At 45.9% G+C, this 17,288-nt stretch overlaps 1 protein-coding gene across 7 annotated transcripts in view; it reads right to left on the bottom strand.

Annotated features, from left to right (window-relative positions):
- The window catches only part of LOC121586787 (MAP7 domain-containing protein 1), a 79,602-nt gene that overhangs the window by 10,071 nt on the left and 52,243 nt on the right, over window positions 1-17,288 (bottom strand). For 5 of the 7 annotated variants that reach the window (XM_041903774.1, XM_041903776.1, XM_041903778.1 and 2 more), the window contains 6 exons: window positions 16,824-16,928; window positions 8,795-8,923; window positions 8,096-8,250; window positions 7,875-7,951; window positions 3,181-3,413; window positions 2,442-2,784 (listed from right to left, as the gene is read on the bottom strand). In XM_041903774.1, coding sequence (XP_041759708.1) covers window positions 2,442-2,784; window positions 3,181-3,413; window positions 7,875-7,951; window positions 8,096-8,250; window positions 8,795-8,923; window positions 16,824-16,928 — 1,042 coding nt within the window. The remainder of the gene's footprint in view (window positions 1-2,441; window positions 2,785-3,180; window positions 3,414-7,874; window positions 7,952-8,095; window positions 8,251-8,794; window positions 8,924-16,823; window positions 16,929-17,288) is intronic. The other 2 variants (XM_041903779.1, XM_041903780.1) reach the window with 1 other exon arrangement.

Genomic DNA, 17,288 nt, shown 5'->3' with positions numbered 1-17,288 from the left:
TGAAAGGTGGGTCGCGAGTTATGAGAATACATCTATAAATCACACACTATTTATTTTTAATTTGGGTCGTTGGAGAACGATTTGGGTCACGGGAGGACGGTCAATTTCTCATTTGGGCCTTGAGCTGAAAAAGTTGAAGAACCCTTGCTATAGACAGACAGACATACACAACAATCCAATCTATTCGTAAGAATGGCGCCGGAGAAGATGGCTGCCGTTTTACAGCCCTCTAACCAATTGTACTATTATGTGTGTTTTTCCGCGTTATTTGTAATTTATTTTGTACATAATGTTTCTGCCATCGTCTCTTATAACCAAAAAGAGCTTCTGGATATCAGGACAGCGATTACTCACCTCGTATTGGACGAATAATTTTTCTTCAACGAGGCGGCCGCGAAGGATATCCTACAGACACCCGACAAGGCCCAAATCCCCGTCATTCGCATGAGGAAGAGACGGAGATATCGTGGACGTAGGTCGGGGTGCCTTGTAAGGATCCGACGGCGAGCGAGTAAACTGCCGCTCCCATCAATCCTATTAGCCAATTTTCAATCATTGGAAAATAAATTGGATGACCTAAGATTAGGGTTATCCTACCAACGGGACATTAAAAACTGTAATATCTTATATTTCACCGAGTCGTGGCTGAACGACGACATGGACAACATACAGCTAGCGGACTATACGCTACATCGGCAGGATAGAACGGCTGGCTCCGGTAAGACAAGGGGTGGCGGTCTGTGTATATTTGTAAACAACAGCTGGTGCACAAAATCAAATACTAAGGAAGTCTCAAGGTTTTGCTCACCTGAGGTAGAGTATCTTATGATAAGCTGTAGACCACACTATTTATAATAATAATACACCATTTAGCAGATGCTTTTATCCAAAGCGACTTACAGTCATGCGTGCATACATAATTTTTTTTTTGTGTGTGGGTGGTCCCGGGGATCGAACCCACTACCTTGGCGTTACAAGCGCCGTGCTCTACCAGCTGAGCTACAGAGGACCACGATTTACCAAGAGAGTTTTCATCTATATTTTTCATAGCTGTCTATTTACCGCCACAAACCAATGCTGGCATTAAGATTGCACTGAATGAGCTGTATAAGGCCATGAGTCAACAGGAAAACGCTCATCCAGAGGCAGCGCTCCTAGTGGCTGGGGACTTTAATGCAGGGAAACTTAAATCCGTTCTACCTCATTTCTACCAGCATGTTAAATGTGCAACCAGAGGAAAAAAAACTCTAGACCACCTTTACTCCACACACAGAGACGCATACAAAGCTCTCCCTCGCCCTCCATTTGGAAAATCTGACCATAACTCTATCCTCCTGATTCCTGCTTATAAGCAAAAACTAAAGCAGGAAGCACCAGTGACTCGGTTAATAAAAAAGTGGTCAGATGACGCAGATGCTAAGCTACAGGACTGTTTTGCTAGCACAGACTGGAACATGTTCCGGGATTCTTCAGATAGCATTGAGGAGTACACCACATCAGTCACTGGCTTCATCAATAAGTGCATCGATGATGTCGTCCCCACAGTGACCGTACGTACCCCAACCAGAAGCCATGGATTACAGGAAACATCCGCACTGAGCTAAAGGGTAGAGCTGCCACTTTCAAGGAGCGGGACTCTAACCCGGGCGCTTATAAGAAATCCCGCTATGCCCTCCGACGAACCATCAAACAGGCAAAGAGTCAATACAGGACTAAAATTGAATCGTACTACACCGGCTCTGACGCTCGTCGGATGTGGGAGGGCTTGAAAACTATTACAGACTACAAAGGGAAGCACAGCCGCGAGCTTCCCAGTGACACAAGCCTACCAGACGAGCTAAACCCTTCTATGCTCGCTTCGAGGCAAGCAACACTGAAGCATGCATGAGAGCACCAGCTATTCCGGATGACTATGTGATCATGCTCTCCGTAGCCGATGTGAGTAAGACTTTTAAGCAGGTCAACAGTCACAAGGCCGCAGGGCCAGACGGATTACCAGGACGTGTACTCCGAGCATGTGCTGACCAACTGGCAAGTGTCTTCACTGACATTTTCAACATGTCCCTGACTGAGTCTGTAATACCAACATGTTTCAAGCAGACCACCATAGTCCCCATGCCCAAGGACACTAAAATAACCTGCCTAAATGACTACCGACCCGTAGCACTGACGTCTGTAGCCATGAAGTGCTTTGAAAGGCTGGTCATGGCTCACATCAACACCATTATCCCAGAAACCCTAGACCCACTCCAATTTGCATACCGCCCCAACAGATCCACAGATGATGCAATCTCTATTGCACTCCACACTGCCCTTTCCCACCTGGACAAGAGGAACACCTACGTGAGAATGCTATTCATTGACTACAGCTCAGCATTCAACACCATAGTGCCCTCAACTGGATAACATGTCTAATCAATTCCAGCCAGGGTCTGACTGACCGTATCCTCTGCTCCTGCTCCAGGCGCTCCTGCTCCTCTCTCTCCCGTTGCTCCCGGGCCTGTCTGCGTTTCTCAGCCAGGACTCGAGCTGCTTCCTCTGGGTCGTTGGTGCCGGCTGAGGGCCTGGAAGCCGGAGTGGCAGGAGTAGATGGGGCAGCCGGGGCAGATGAGGCAGCGGAGGCAGCCGGGACAGATGGGGTAGTTGGGGCAGTTGAGGGAGTTGAGGCAGCAGAGGCAGTCGGCTCTAGGGTGGATGTAGGGGTAGAGGCAGCCACTGGTGCACTAAGAGAGTGGTGTGTCACCGGCGCCGAAGACACCGTTATAGCAGGAACTTTACTGGAGCCTGTAAGACCAAGAGGGACAGGAGAGGCCTCTGTTTCAGATCTGAAGCCACATGATGAACCATAACCCTGGAATATACTTCAAGGCTCATCTGAAGCAAACTTCATGAAGTTAATACAATGTGTGTTTTCTCAAAGAAGAGAGGGCAAGAAGTAACAGCTGAAGAGAAACAACATGAGACCTGATCTTGGACAGTGGGACCACAGTAATAATGTATGGCCGTTAGGGTAGAGTAGATCTTGACAATAAAACATACATGAACCTCCAGAGAAACAAACAGATGATGGATAGATATCTCTAAGTATCTAGTCTCTGAATGGCAGAAGACTCTGTAACACGTCTGTAGGCAAAAGGCATCCTGGAGCATGGATACGGTAACCACGGCGAATAAACTTACTCTTTGTCTCCTCAGGAGTGTCTGGCTGATGGGGCTCGCTGTTAGTTTCCACGGCGACCGGCTGAGGCTGTACCCTGGCAGGGGTCTGGGCTCTTTTGGGGCGAGTCTTGGTGCCTGCGGGGGTCTTCTTGCCTGTGGAGGGGGTCTTGGGAGCCATTGGAGGGCAGGGGGACAACGGTCTGCTTTTGGGGGCCGCAGGCGACGGAGGTCTGTTTTGGGGTTTTGGGGTACTGCTGCAGGAAAAGAGATGAAAAGAGATAAGTGGGGAAGAGAGGGAAAGAGGAGGGAAAGAGGAGGAAAGAGAGGGAAGGAGGAGGGAAGAGAGGGAAGGAGGAGGGAAGGTGAAGGGAAGGGGGAGGGAAGGAGGAGGGAAGGAGGAGGGAAGGAGGAGGGAAGGAGGAGGGAAGGAGGAGGGAAGAGAGGGAAGAGAGGGAAGGAGGAGGGAAGGAGGAGGGAAGAGAGGGAAGAGAGGGAAGGAGGAGGGAAGGAGGAGGGAAGAGAGGGAAGAGAGGGAAGGAGGAGGGAAGGAGGAGGGTATGAAGAGGGAAGGAGGAGGGATGGAGGAGGGAAGAGAGGGAAGGAGATGGAAAGGAGAAGGGAACGAGGAGGGCATGAAGAGGGAAGGAGGAGGGAAGGAGGAGGGAAGAGAGGGAAGGAGGAGGGAAGAAGGAGGACATGAAGAGGGAAGGAGGAGGGAAGAGAGGGAAGGAGACGGGAAGGAGGAGGGAAGGAGGATGGAAGGAGGAGGGGAGAAGGGAAGGAGGAGGGAAGGAGGAGGGAAGAGAGGGAAGAGAGGGAAGGAGGAGGGAAGAGAGGGAAGAGAGGGAAGGAGGAGGGAAGGAGGAGGGCATGAAGAGGGAAGGAGGAGGGAAGGAGGAGGGAAGAGAGGGAAGGAGGAAGGAAGAAGGGAAGGAGGAAGGAGGGCATGAAGAGGGAAGTAGGAGGGAAGGAGGATGGAAGGAGGAGGGAGGGAGTAGGGATTAAATAGAAACAGAAGTTGAAATCGTAGTATCTCTAGTTTTTTAGACAGGATGCAGGTCCTTTGTATTTTAGACAGGATGCAGGTCCTTTGTATTTTAGACAGGATGCAGGTCCTTTGTATTTTAGACAGGATGCATGTCCTTTGTATTTTAGACAGGATACAGGACCTTTGTATTTTAGACAGGATGCAGGTCCTTTGTATTTTAGACAGGTGCATGTCCTTTGTATTTTAGACAGGATGCAGGTCCTTTTTATTTTAGACAGGATGCAGGTCTTGTTCTTAACTGACTTGCCTAGTTAAATAAAGGTTAAATAAAAAATAAAATAAAAGCTATAGGCAATAGGGTGCCATTTGCGACTCTGTTTCCCAGCGCTGAGCAGCATCCCTCAGGGAAACCCCATTCTGTCTGAGTGCTGTTGCTTCCCCTCTACCCCTGGTCTTGGCAGATAGACCCCTCAGCAGACCAGTCTGAACAGTTTGAATGGTGTCCAGCGGCTCTTTGGGCCCAGTTAATGTACTGAGTCTGGACCATCTGTCAGTGAGGCAGGCCATTTAACCTGGCCCGGGGCTGAACCTCCCTCCCTCCGCTAAGCTAACCCAATACAGATCCCTCTCCACTAACACACTCTACCAGCATCTAATACATGAGGATCAAAGACAACATGGCTGTCTTGATGTGTGATTACAGAGAGATAATTTAGCTGAGGGAAAAACTAAACAGTTTGACATACAAACCATATAGATCAATAGCTTTTTTAGTCAGAAAATAGGATTACAGTGTAAAGAAGACAGTGTTATACTACTATAGGGACATGTAGAGGTAACTTCCAAAATAAAGGAAACACCAACATAAAAAGTGTCAATAGAGCGTTGGGTCACCACGAGCTTCCAGAACAGCTTCAATGCACCTTGGAATAGATTCTACAAGTGTCTGGAACTCTATTGGAGGGATGTGACACCAGTCTTCCACGAGAAATTTCATTATCTGGTGTTTTGTTGATGGTGGTGGAAATCGCTGTCTCAAGCGCTGCTCAAGAATCTTCCATAAATGTTCAATTGGGTTGAGATCTGGTGACTGAGACAGCTATGGCATACATAGTTTTCATGCTCATCAAACCATTCAATGACCATTCGTGCCCTGTGGATGGGGGCATTGTCATCCTATGGGGGCATAGCCATTGTACCCAAAATAATGGCAAAAAGAATGGCCTGCCCAGCGTTTTTATACATGACCCTAAGCATGATGGGATGTTAATTGCTTAGGAATTGCTCAGGAACCCCACCTGTGTGGAAGCACCTGCTTTCAATATATTTTATATCCCTAATTTACTCAAGTGTTTCCTTTATTGGGAAGAGACCTGTAGTATTGGACAGTTTAGAGTAGTTCTATTGTTTGGCACAAGACATATTCTGGGATCTATTCCATCCTGTGTTCTGTGTTCTGTAATCTGTGTTCTGTGTTCTGTAATCTGTAATCTGTATTCTGTAATCTGTGTTCTGTATTCTGTAATATGTGTTCTGTGTTCTGTAATCTGTGTTCTATAATTTGTGTTCTGTAATCTGTATTCTGTGTTCTGTAATCTGTGTCCTGTGTTCTGTAATCTGTATTTTGTAAACTGTGTTCTGTAATCTGTGTTCTGTAATCTGTGTTTTTTAATCTGTAATCAGTGTTCTGTAATCTGTGTTCTGTAATCTGTGTTCCGAGTCCTGTAATCTGTGTCCTGTGTTGTGTTCTGTAATCTGTTTTCTGTAATCTGTGTTCTGTAATCTGTGTTCTGTAATCTGTGTTCTGTGTCCTGTAATCTGTGCACTGTGTTCTGTCTTCTGTAATCTTTGTCCTGTGTTGTGTTCTGTGTCCTGAAATCTGTGTCTTGTGTTCTGTAATCTGTGTCCTGTGTTGTGTTCTGTGTCCTGTAATCTGTGCTCTGTGTTCTGTGTCCTGTGTTCTGTGTACTGTGTCCTGTGTTCTGTAATCTGTGTCCTGTGTTCTGTAATCTGTGTCCTGTGTTCTGTAATCTGTGTCCTGTGTTCTGTAATCTGTGTTCTGTGTCCTGTAATCTGTGTTCTGTAATCTGTGTCCTGTAATCTGTAATCTGTGTCCGGTGTCCTGTAATCTGTGTCCTGTAATATGTAATCCGTGTTCTGTGTCCTGTAATCTGTAATATGTGTTCTGTAATCTGTGTTCTGTGTCCTGCAATCTGTGTTCTGTAATCTGTCATCTGTGTCCTGTGTTCTGTAATCTGTGTCCTGTGTTCTGTGTCCTGTGTCCCGTGTTCTGTAATCTGTGTCATGTGTTCTGTAATCTGTGTCCTGTGTTCTGTAATCTGTGTCCTGTGTTCTGTAATCTGTGTTCTGTAATCTGTGTCCTGTGTTCTGTAATATGTGTTCTGTGTTCTGTAATCTGTGTCCTGTAATCTGTGTTCTGTAATCTGTAATCTGTAATCTGTGTCCTGTAATCTGTATTCTGTTTTCTGTAATATGTGTACTGTAATCTGTAATCTGTCATTTGTGTCCTGTAATCTGTGTCCTGTGTTCTGTAATCTGTGTCCTGTAATCCGTGTTCTGTAATCTGTCATCTGTGTCATGTGTTCTGTAATCTGTGTCCTGTGTTCTGTAATATGTGTCCTGTGTTCTGTGTTCTGTAATCTGTGTTCTGTGTTCTGTAATCTGTGTTCTGTAATCTGTGTCCTGTAATCTGTAATCTGTGTTATGTGTTCTGTAATCTGTGTCCTGTGTTCTGTAATCTGTGTTCTGTCATCTGTGTCCTGTAATCTGTGTTCTGTAATCTGTAATCTGTCCTCTGTGTCCTGTAATCTGTGTCCTGTAATCTGTAATCTGTGTTCTGTGTCCTGTAATCTGTGTTCTGTAATATGTGTCCTGTGTTCTGTAATCTGTAATCTGTGTCCTGTAATCTGTGTTCTGTAATCTGTCATATGTGTCCTGTGTTCTGTAACCTGTGTCCTGTGTTCTGTAACCTGTGTCCTGTGTTCTGTGTCCTGTGTTCTGTAATCTGTGTCATGTGTTCTGTAATCTGTGTCCTGTGTTCTGTAATCTGTGTCCTGTGTTCTGTGTTCTGTAATATGTGTCCTGTGTTCTGTGTTCTGTAATCTGTGTTCTGTAATCTGTGTTCTGTAATCTGTGTCCTGTAATCTGTAATCTGTGTTATGTGTTCTGTATTCTGTGTCCTGTGTTCTGTAATCTGTGTTCTGTCATCTGTGTCCTGTAATCTGTGTTCTGTAATCTGTAATCTGTAATCTGTCCTCTGTGTCCTGTAATCTGTGTCCTGTAATCTGTAATCTGTGTTCTGTGTCCTGTAATCTGTCATCTGCAATATGTGTTCTGTAATATGTGTCCTGTGTTCTGTAATCTGTAATCTGTGTCCTGTAATCTGTGTTCTGTAATCTGTCATATGTGTCCTGTGTTCTGTAACCTGTGTCCTGTGTTCTGTGTTCTGTAATCTGTGTCCTGTGTTCTGTAATCTTTGTCCTGTGTTCTGTGTCCTGTGTTCTGTAATCTGTGTCCTGTGTTCTGTAATCTGTGTCCTGTAATCTGTAATCTGTGTTCTGTAATCTGTGTCCTGTGTCCCGTAATCTGTGTCCTGTGTCCTGTATTCTGTGTCCTGCAATCTGTAATCGGTGTCCTGTGTCCTGTAATCTGTGTTCTGTAATCTGTAATCTGTAATCTGTGTTCTGTGTCCTGTGTCTAACAATACCTGGACTCAGGCCTGGATCTGGATCTGGTCTTCTTCAGAACTTTCTCTTTTTCATTCTCCCTCTCCTTGTCTTTCTTCTTCTCATCCAACAATAAGGGTGAACAGTTAGGGTTAATGACATCACGCTGGAGCCCCAACCACATTATGGCAGAATACCTGGAATTATAGTGTGTGTGTTAACATTTATGCTTGAACATGTGTGTGTGTGGACGTGCGCTGACCAGCGTTGAGTTCCGTCGGCGTTGGCGCTGTGTGATATCGGGCGTGCTGGCGGACACTCCTCCCCTCCAGCGTTCGGAGGAGTCCCGGTGAGGGTGGTGGTGGGAGCAGGCGTCCAGGGGGCTGGCTGAGGCTGAACGGGAGCAGTGGTGAGAGTCTGAGTACATCACAGACATGAAGAAAACAGGCAGGAGGGACTAGGTTAGGTCAGGACCCCTAATAATTACAGCAGTGATCACGATAGGCCACCGACTGAGAATGTAACGGTGGCAGATACAGTTATTCAGGGTGGCCGTCTGGCCAGCTGTGAGCCTTACAGGTCATATTAGGGGCTGCAGGATGTAACTACTTATGTTCGTGGCTGACTGAATTTACTTCCAATGTCTGAAATAAGGCAAGAGACAAAGATACTGTAACTAGTGGTAGTCTGGTGTATACTGTACTGTAACTAGTGGTAGTCTGGTGTATACTGTAACTAATGGTAGTCTGGTGTATACTGTAACTAGTGGTAGTCTGGTGTATACTGTAACTAGTGGTAGTCTGGTGTATACTGTAACTAGTGGTAGTCTGGTGTATACTGTAACTAGTGGTAGTCTGGTGTGTGTATGCTGTAACTAGTGGTGTATGCTGTAATTTCCCCTTTCCTGGAAAATAAGGGAGAGAATGGAGAAAGGTTCCTGTAAGGGTCAGAGGTCACTCACGGGGGTCCCGGGAGTCGCTAGTGTTGAGCAGGGTCACGGCGCTGCGGCTACGGGCCAGGAAGGACAGGGTGGGGGTCATGAGCCGCTCCACGATACGGCTCTCCCACGGGCTCAGGCGCAGACTGCGGGCTGACAGACACAAGAGGGCGCTGTCAGTACCTGGGTGCTCTTACACTCAACTCAACACACACACACACACACACACACACACAAACACACACACACTGCAGAGTCCCTAGAATCAGACCCCGCAGTACTGCACCACCAGGTTACCCACCGTTCCCCAGTCACTCACTGACGACACTGCAGCACAGCTTTTCATCCCCCAACACAAACTGGTCACTGTCTGACCACACTCGAAATAACTGCACCTGTCTCACCCTGGCCACTGTTACTACATAGAGACAGACTCCACTCCAATTAAACATGACAGACAGGTGGAGAAATCTTGAGATGTCACATACCTCATAGCGTCACAGATCACACACATAACAATACAACTGCTAAATTTCCTCCATAGAGAAATAATATAAAAACACTTGCCTTCTCCAAAACACAAGTAAATATTGGACTATAAATGGTGCTTTCCTGTATTATACTGATGCTAAAATGTTTATTCTATTCTACTGAGACATTTACTTTATGTTCGTATTCTTATATTGTATTAATGTTGTTGCTTTGTCGAGAAGGAAGCATTAGGTTGGACAGTGGATACCATGCATTTCCCGTACGTACGACTAATAACACTTTAAATGTAGAATACATGTAAACACTTCTTTCCAAATGACTTGTCATTCAAAAACACACCACCCACAATGCCATGACTGTCTAGTAGGCCTAAGCTCCACCCGGACCTAGCGATGCTGACGGAGGCATGTTAGATCAGATCTTCAGCATTACAGCCTACACTACTCCTGGGATACTGTGAGTAAGGCTCACTCTTATGCCATTAGTTTACATTTTTACATTTTTAGTCATTTAGCAGACGCTCTTGCTCTAACCAACTGAGCTACAGGAGGCCTACTTAGTTCAGAATCATATGTTTGTTTGTTTGTTTGTCTGCGTCCCAAATGGCAGCCTATTCCCTACATAGTGTACTACTTTAGACCAGGGTCCACAGGGCTCTGTTTAAAAGTAGTGCTCACTCTGTGGGAATAGGGTGCCATTTGGGATGTAGCCTTAGTGTTTCATTAGTGTCATAAGATGAGGACTGCCCCCATATGAAGTTCTACAACAAGAGGATGTGTTTGATGCATTGTAATGGACAGCTACACAGACATTGGCCATGTCCCAAATGGCACCCTATTCCCTATGTAGTGCGCTACTGTAGGGAATAGGGTGACATTTGGGACGCAACCATTCTGACAAACGCTCAAGAACAATCATAACTGGAACAAATGTAATGTCAGAGCAAATGTGTTTTGAACGTCGGGAGTCCCTGAAATCATTTATCCCTAAAACGACGTCAATTTCAGAAAGTTACAAAACAGTATATGGGCCAAAAGGCGCTACATTGCAGTGATAGAACTAGTCTGGTTGTGAGAGCCCTCTGTGTGAGATTTCTGTGTGGAGGAGAATTTGGTGGAGAAATGACCCAAACCTTTTGAAGATTAGTTGAAATAGGGACGATGCAGCGTTTCGTATTACAGTACCTCCCGTTCCTCTCAACTCTCAAACTGAGCTAAAGAGTATGACCTCCCTGAGTCTCTCATAAACTTCATTCTAAGTAACTGGCAATTAGGCCTGTGTGACCACAGAGTTTCAGCATCTTCAATGGGCCATTGATAATATCGTACGTATGGAATGTTAACATAGTCATCACAAGTTTAAACTCCATCAAGGACTTGATTGACAGCGGAATGTTACAAAATGTACAGAATGTACACAGTGAAGGGACCCTGGGATGAACAAAGCTGTGTAGGCCTACAGTAGCAGCATTCTGTTTAGAGAGACCCCACTGCTGTATAACTGCTGCATCGTGTGGGCCCTGATTGTTAGGTCAAGTCAGCTATGCTAAGAAGCATCCGGAACGGCACCATCATCCCTATTTAGTGCACTACTTTTTACCAGCCCCCATAGGGCTCTGGTCAAAAGTAGTGCACTATACTGTATAGGGAATAGGGTGCTATTTTGGACACACCTCTTGTGTGGATCACCCAGCTCTCTCTGTATGCTTTAACTGATGGCATGTTACACAGAACGTTGCCCCATTGACTCTAACTGATGGCATGTTACACAGAACGTTGCCCCATTGACTCTAACTGATGGCATGTTACACAGAACGTTGCCCCATTGACTCTAACTGATGGCATGTTACACAGAACGTTGCCCCATTGACTCTAACTGATGGCATGTTACACAGAACGTTGCCCCATTGACTCTAACTGATGGCATGTTACACAGAACGTTGCCCCATTGACTCTAACTGATGGCATGTTACACATAATGTTGCCCCATTGACTCTAACTAATGGCATGTTACACAGAACGTTGCCCCATTGACTCTAACTAATGGCATGTTACACAGAACGTTGCCCCATTGACTCTAACTGATGGCATGTTACACATAATGTTGCCCCATTGACTCTAACTGATGGCATGTTACACATAATGTTGCCCCATTGACTCTAACTAATGGCATGTTACACAGAACGGTGCCCCATTGACTCTAACTAATGGCATGTTACACAGAACGTTGCCCCCATTGACTCTAACTGATGGCATGTTACACATAATGTTGCCCCATTGACTCTAACTAATGGCATGTTACACAGAACGTTGCCCCATTGACTCTAACTGATGGCATGTTACACATAATGTTGCCCCATTGACTCTAACTGATGGCATGCCACACAGAATGTTGCCCCATTGATTCTAACTGATGGCATGCCACACAGAATGTTGCCCCATTGACTCTAACTGATGGCATGCCACACAGAATGTTGCCCCATTGACTCTAACTGATGGCATGCCACACATAATGTTGCCCCATTGACTCTAACTGATGGCATGCCACACAGAATGTTGCCCCATTGACTCTAACTGATGGCATGTTACACAGAATGTTGCCCCATTGACACTTTGTCAGCAATGAAGTGAGACTGGAATCAAATTAAATGCTGTCCTCTTAAGCATTATACTGTAATAACAGCATTGAATGCGTACAGACACACACACACACACACACACACACACACACACACACATTCACCCAAGCACAGTAAGTTCACAATCACAACAGCAACACCAACAAGCTGATGATAAGCGTGAGTCGTGACACTTCATTTCTGTAGATGCATGTAAATCACATTTAGGATGGCACCGATCAGTGAATGGAAAACAATGAAAAGCTTTGACAATCCCATATAATCCACTGGTTCATATTAGTTAATGGACCAGGGGTCACCTTCCCTGTATTTTTGGACAAATCCTTTTCACAAAGTGTTTTATGGTTGATAACCCAACTAGGCCTGGGCCTGTTGCTAAGCAACAGTGAGGTGGCCTATTTTCTCCTTCAATGTGGCAGGACATTTACTGCTGCTGCCTGATCTACTGATCACCTGGTAGACGGATCCTGGGACTCTAAAAACCATCAGGCTATTATAGGCTTACTTACAGCCCGAAGCCAGAACATTCCTAACTAAAGTCGACTGGATTTCATATGGCAGATTCTGGAAAAGATCAGTCTGCTGAGAGAGGACATTCTGTGTACAGTATTTAGTATTGACTTGACTGAATATTAAATATGGTGGGGGTTGGAGATCAATAACAGCTGACTGCATGTTATGAGTGACATGACAACATCTAAAAGAATGGATGACAAGCTAATGGAATATACACTGCTCAAAAAAAATAAAGGGAACACTTAAACAACACAATGTAACTCCAAGTCAATCACACTTCTGTGAAATCAAACTGTCCACTTAGGAAGCAACACTGATTTGACAATACATTTCACATGCTGTTGTGCAAATGGAATAGACAACAGGTGGAAATTATAGGCAATTAGCAAGACACCCCCCAATAAAGGACTGGTTTTGCAGGTGGTGACCACAGACCACTTCTCAGTTCCTATGCTTCCTGGCTGATGTTTTGGTCACTTTTGAATGCTGGTGCTGCTTTCACTCTAGTGGTAGCATGAGACGGAGTCTACAACCCACACAAGTGGCTCAGGTAGTGCAGCTCATCCAGGATGGCACATCAATACGAGCTGTGGCAAGAAGGTTTGCTGTGTCTGTCAGCGTAGTGTCCAGAGCATGGAGGCGCTACCAGGAGACAGGCCAGTAGATCAGGAGACGTGGAGGAGGCCGTGGAGGGCAACAACCCAGCAGCAGGACCGCTACCTCCGCCTTTGTGCAAGGAGGAGCAGGAGGAGCACTGCCAGAGCCCTGCAAAATGACCTCCAGCAGGCCACAAAGAGTGGGGGTTGTGCTTACAGCCCAACACCGTGCAGGACGTTTGGCATTTGCCAGAGAACACCAAGATTGGCAAATTTCGCCACTGGCGCCCTGTGCTCTTCACAAATGAAAGCAGGTTCACACTGAGCATATGTGACAGACGTGACAGAGTCTGGAGACGCCGTGGAGAACGTTCTGCTGCCTGCAACATCCTCCAGCATGACCGGTTTGGCGGTGGGTCAGTCATGGTGTGGGGTGGCATTTCTTTGGGGGCCGCACAGCCCTCCATGTGCTCGCCAGAGGTAGCCTGACTGCCATTAGGTACCGAGATGAGATCCTCAGACCCCTTGTGAGACCATATGCTGGTGCGCGTTGGCCCTGGGTTCCTCCTAATGCAAGACAATGCTAGACCTCATGTGGCTGGAGTGTGTCAGCAGTTCCTGCAAGAGGAAGGCATTGATGCTATGGACTGGCCTGCCCGTTCCCAGACCTGAATCCAATTGAGCACATCTGGGACATCATGTCTCGCTCCATCCACCAACGCCACGTTGCACCACAGACTGTCCAGGAGTTGGCGGATGCTTTAGTCCAGGTCTGGGAGGAGATCCCTCAGGAGACCATCCGCCACCTCATCAGGAGCATGCCCAGGCGTTGTAGGGAGGTCATACAGGCACGTGGAGGACACACACACTCCTGAGCCTAATTTTGACTTGTTTTAAGGACATTACATCAAAGTTGGATCAGCCTGTAGTGTGGTTTTCCACTTTAATTTTGAGGGTGACTCCAAATCCAGACCTCCATGGGTTGATAAATTTGATTTCCATTGATCATTTTTGTGTGATTTTGTTGTCAGCACATTCAACTATGTAAAGAAAAAAATATTTTTATAAGATTATTTCATTCATTCTCAGATCTAGGATGTGTTATTTTAGTGTTCCCTTTGACCTCTCTACCTAAGATCTCCTCAATCTAAGATCTCCTCTAAGATCTCCTTTATCTAAGATCTCCTCTAAGATCTCCTTTATCTAAGATCTCCTCTCCACATATTATTACATGTGATAATTAGATAAAGAGTTCATCAACAACTATCTGACCATTTACATTACATTACACTATCTGACCAGTTACATTACTGACATTTACATTTACACTAGTCTTCTTCCAAGCCAAAATGGAGAATCCATAGCATTAGAAGAAACATTAGCCACAGTCACATTACAATACCCATCATCACCACCACCACCACACCACCACCACCACCACCACCACACCACCATACCACCACACCACCACCACCACACCACCATACCACCATACCACCATACCACCACCATCCCATACCACCACCACCACCACCATCCCATACCACCATACCACCACCATCCCATACCACCATACCACCATACCACCACCACCACCACCACCATACCATACCACCATACCACCATCCCATACCACCATATACCACCACCATCCCACCATACCACCACCACCATACCACCATATACCACCACCACCGAACCATACCACCACCATCCCATACCACCACCATCCCATACCACCACCACCACCACCACCATACCATACCACCATACCATACCACCACGACACCACCTCCACAGCACCAACACAGCTTATCACCAACAGCAGAGTGGAGGACAACCAAAGAGTGTGGAATAGGAGGGTGTCGTGACTCGTGACTGAAGTGACAGAAACCTATATACACCAATATAAAAAAAATCATCACAAAATATGGAATAATATACAGTGAGGGAAAAAAGTATTTGATTCCCTGCTGATTTTGTACATCTATAATTTTAATGGTAGGTTTATTTGAACAGTGAGAGACAGAATAACAACAACAAAATCCAGAAAAACGCATGTCAAAAATGTTATAAATTGATTTGTATTTTAATGAGGGAAATAAGTATTTGACCCCTCTGCAAAACATTACTTAGTACTTGGTGGCAAAACCCTTGTTGGCAATCACAGAGGTCAGACATTTCTTGTAGTTGGCCACCAGGTTTGCACACATCTCAGGAGGGATTTTGTCCCACTCCTCTTTGCAGATCTTCTCCAAGTCATTAAGGTTTCGAGGCTGACGTTTGGCAACTCGAACCTTCAGCTCCCTCCACAGATTTTCTATGGGATTAAGGTCTGGAGACTGGCTAGGCCACTCCAGGACCTTAATGTGCTTCTTCTTGAGCCACTCCTTTGTTGCCTTGATCGTGTGTTTTGGGTCATTGTCATGCTGGAATACCCATCCACGACCCATTTTCAATGCCCTGGCTGAGGGAGGGAGGTTCTCACCCAAGATTTGACGGTACATGGCCCCGTCCATCATCCCTTTGATGCGGTGAAGTTGTCCTGTCCCCTTAGCAGAAAAACACCCCCAAAGCATAATGTTTCCATCTCCATGTTTGACGGTGGGGATGATGTTCTTGGAGTCATAGGCAGCATTCCTCCTCCTCCAAACACGGCGAGTTGAGTTGATGCCAAAGAGCTCCATTTTGGTCTCATCTGACCACAACACTTTCACCCAGTTCTCCTCTGAATCATTCAATGTTCATTGGCAAACTTCAGACGGGCATGTATTTGTGCTTTCTTGAGCAGGAGGACCTTGCAGGCACTGCAGGATTTCAGTCCTTCACAGCGTAGTGTGTTACCAATTGTTTTCTTGGTGACTATGGTCCCAGCTGCATTGAGATCATTGACAAGATCCTCCCGTGTCGTTCTGGGCTGATTCCTCACCGTTCTCATGATCATTGCAACTCCACGAGGTGAGATCTTGCATGGAGCCCCAGGCCGAGGGAGATTGACAGTTATTTTGTGTTTCTTCCATTTGCGAATAATCGCACCAACTGTTGTTACCTTCTCACCAAGCTGCTTGGCGATGGTCTTGTAGCCCATTCCAGCCTTGTGTAGGTCTACAATCTTGTCCCTGACATCCTTGGAGAGCTCTTTGGTCTTGGCCATGGTGGAGAGTTTGGAATCTGATTGATTGATTGCTTCTGTGGACAGGTGTCTTTTATACAGGTAACAAACTGAGATTAGGAGCACTCCCTTTAAGAGTGTGCTCCTAATCTCAGCTCGTCACCTGTATAAAAGACACCTGGGAGCCAGAAATCTTTCTGATTGAGAGGGTGTCAAATACTTATTTCCCTCATTAAAATGCAAATCAATTTATAACATTTTTGACATGCGTTTTTTTGGATTTTTTTGTTGTTATTCTGTCTCTCACTGTTCAAATAAACCTACCATTAAAATTATAGACTGATCATTTCTTTGTCAGTGGGCAAATGTACAAAATCAGCAGGGGATCAAATACTTTTTTCCCTCACTGTACATGTCTGGGCTGATCAAAAATGCAGAGAGAGGAAGGTAAATCAATCAACAACAACAAATCAACAAAACCATGATGCACACCGGGGATATGTGAGACGGGTAATGTAGTGTTGTAGGGATAAGAAATGATCGGTCACCAGGCAACAGGCAGGCAGGCCACCAGCAACAACAGTTAAAACAAAAAACAAAAACCAGGTAGTAAGGAGGATCTGAGAGGAGAAGGGAGTGGGGAGGAGGAGGGCTGATATAGAGGCCTTGTGGACATTGACGCGGGTCGGTCATCCTTACTTCTGTTGGGGGACTTCCAGAGGGTGGCAGAAGACAAGGACAGCCTGTTGTTAATGACAGGGTCCACCTGTCTCGGCAAGTTGACAGTGGAGGCCGAACATCTGCCTGCACCGGAGAGAACGCAACAGATAACAACTGTTCACAAGGCGGGCGGGGTGGGGAACCCGACAAGGAAGTACTGTAGACGTAGACCTACTGTAGACGCCCTCACCGTCTGTCTGTCTGTCTGTCTGCCCGTCTGTCTGTCTGGATCATGCAGTTGACAGAGCTTATAGAATGTCTGCTCAGACAGACCTGATTCACTCTATTTAAACACACTGTATCTCTGATCTACTTCAATCATTATTAAGCAGTGCAGTTTGACTGGACAGATTCAAAGTCCTTTTAATATGGGGAACTAGGAACTAGGGAACTAGGAAAAGTTTGGGGTAAAATTGGGAAAGTTAAATGACTGAAGTGACTGGG

The sequence above is a fragment of the Coregonus clupeaformis genome, chromosome 17 (genome assembly GCF_020615455.1).
Source record: "Coregonus clupeaformis isolate EN_2021a chromosome 17, ASM2061545v1, whole genome shotgun sequence".
NCBI lineage: Eukaryota > Metazoa > Chordata > Actinopteri > Salmoniformes > Salmonidae > Coregonus > Coregonus clupeaformis.
This window is presented reverse-complemented; position numbering and strand designations above follow the sequence as displayed.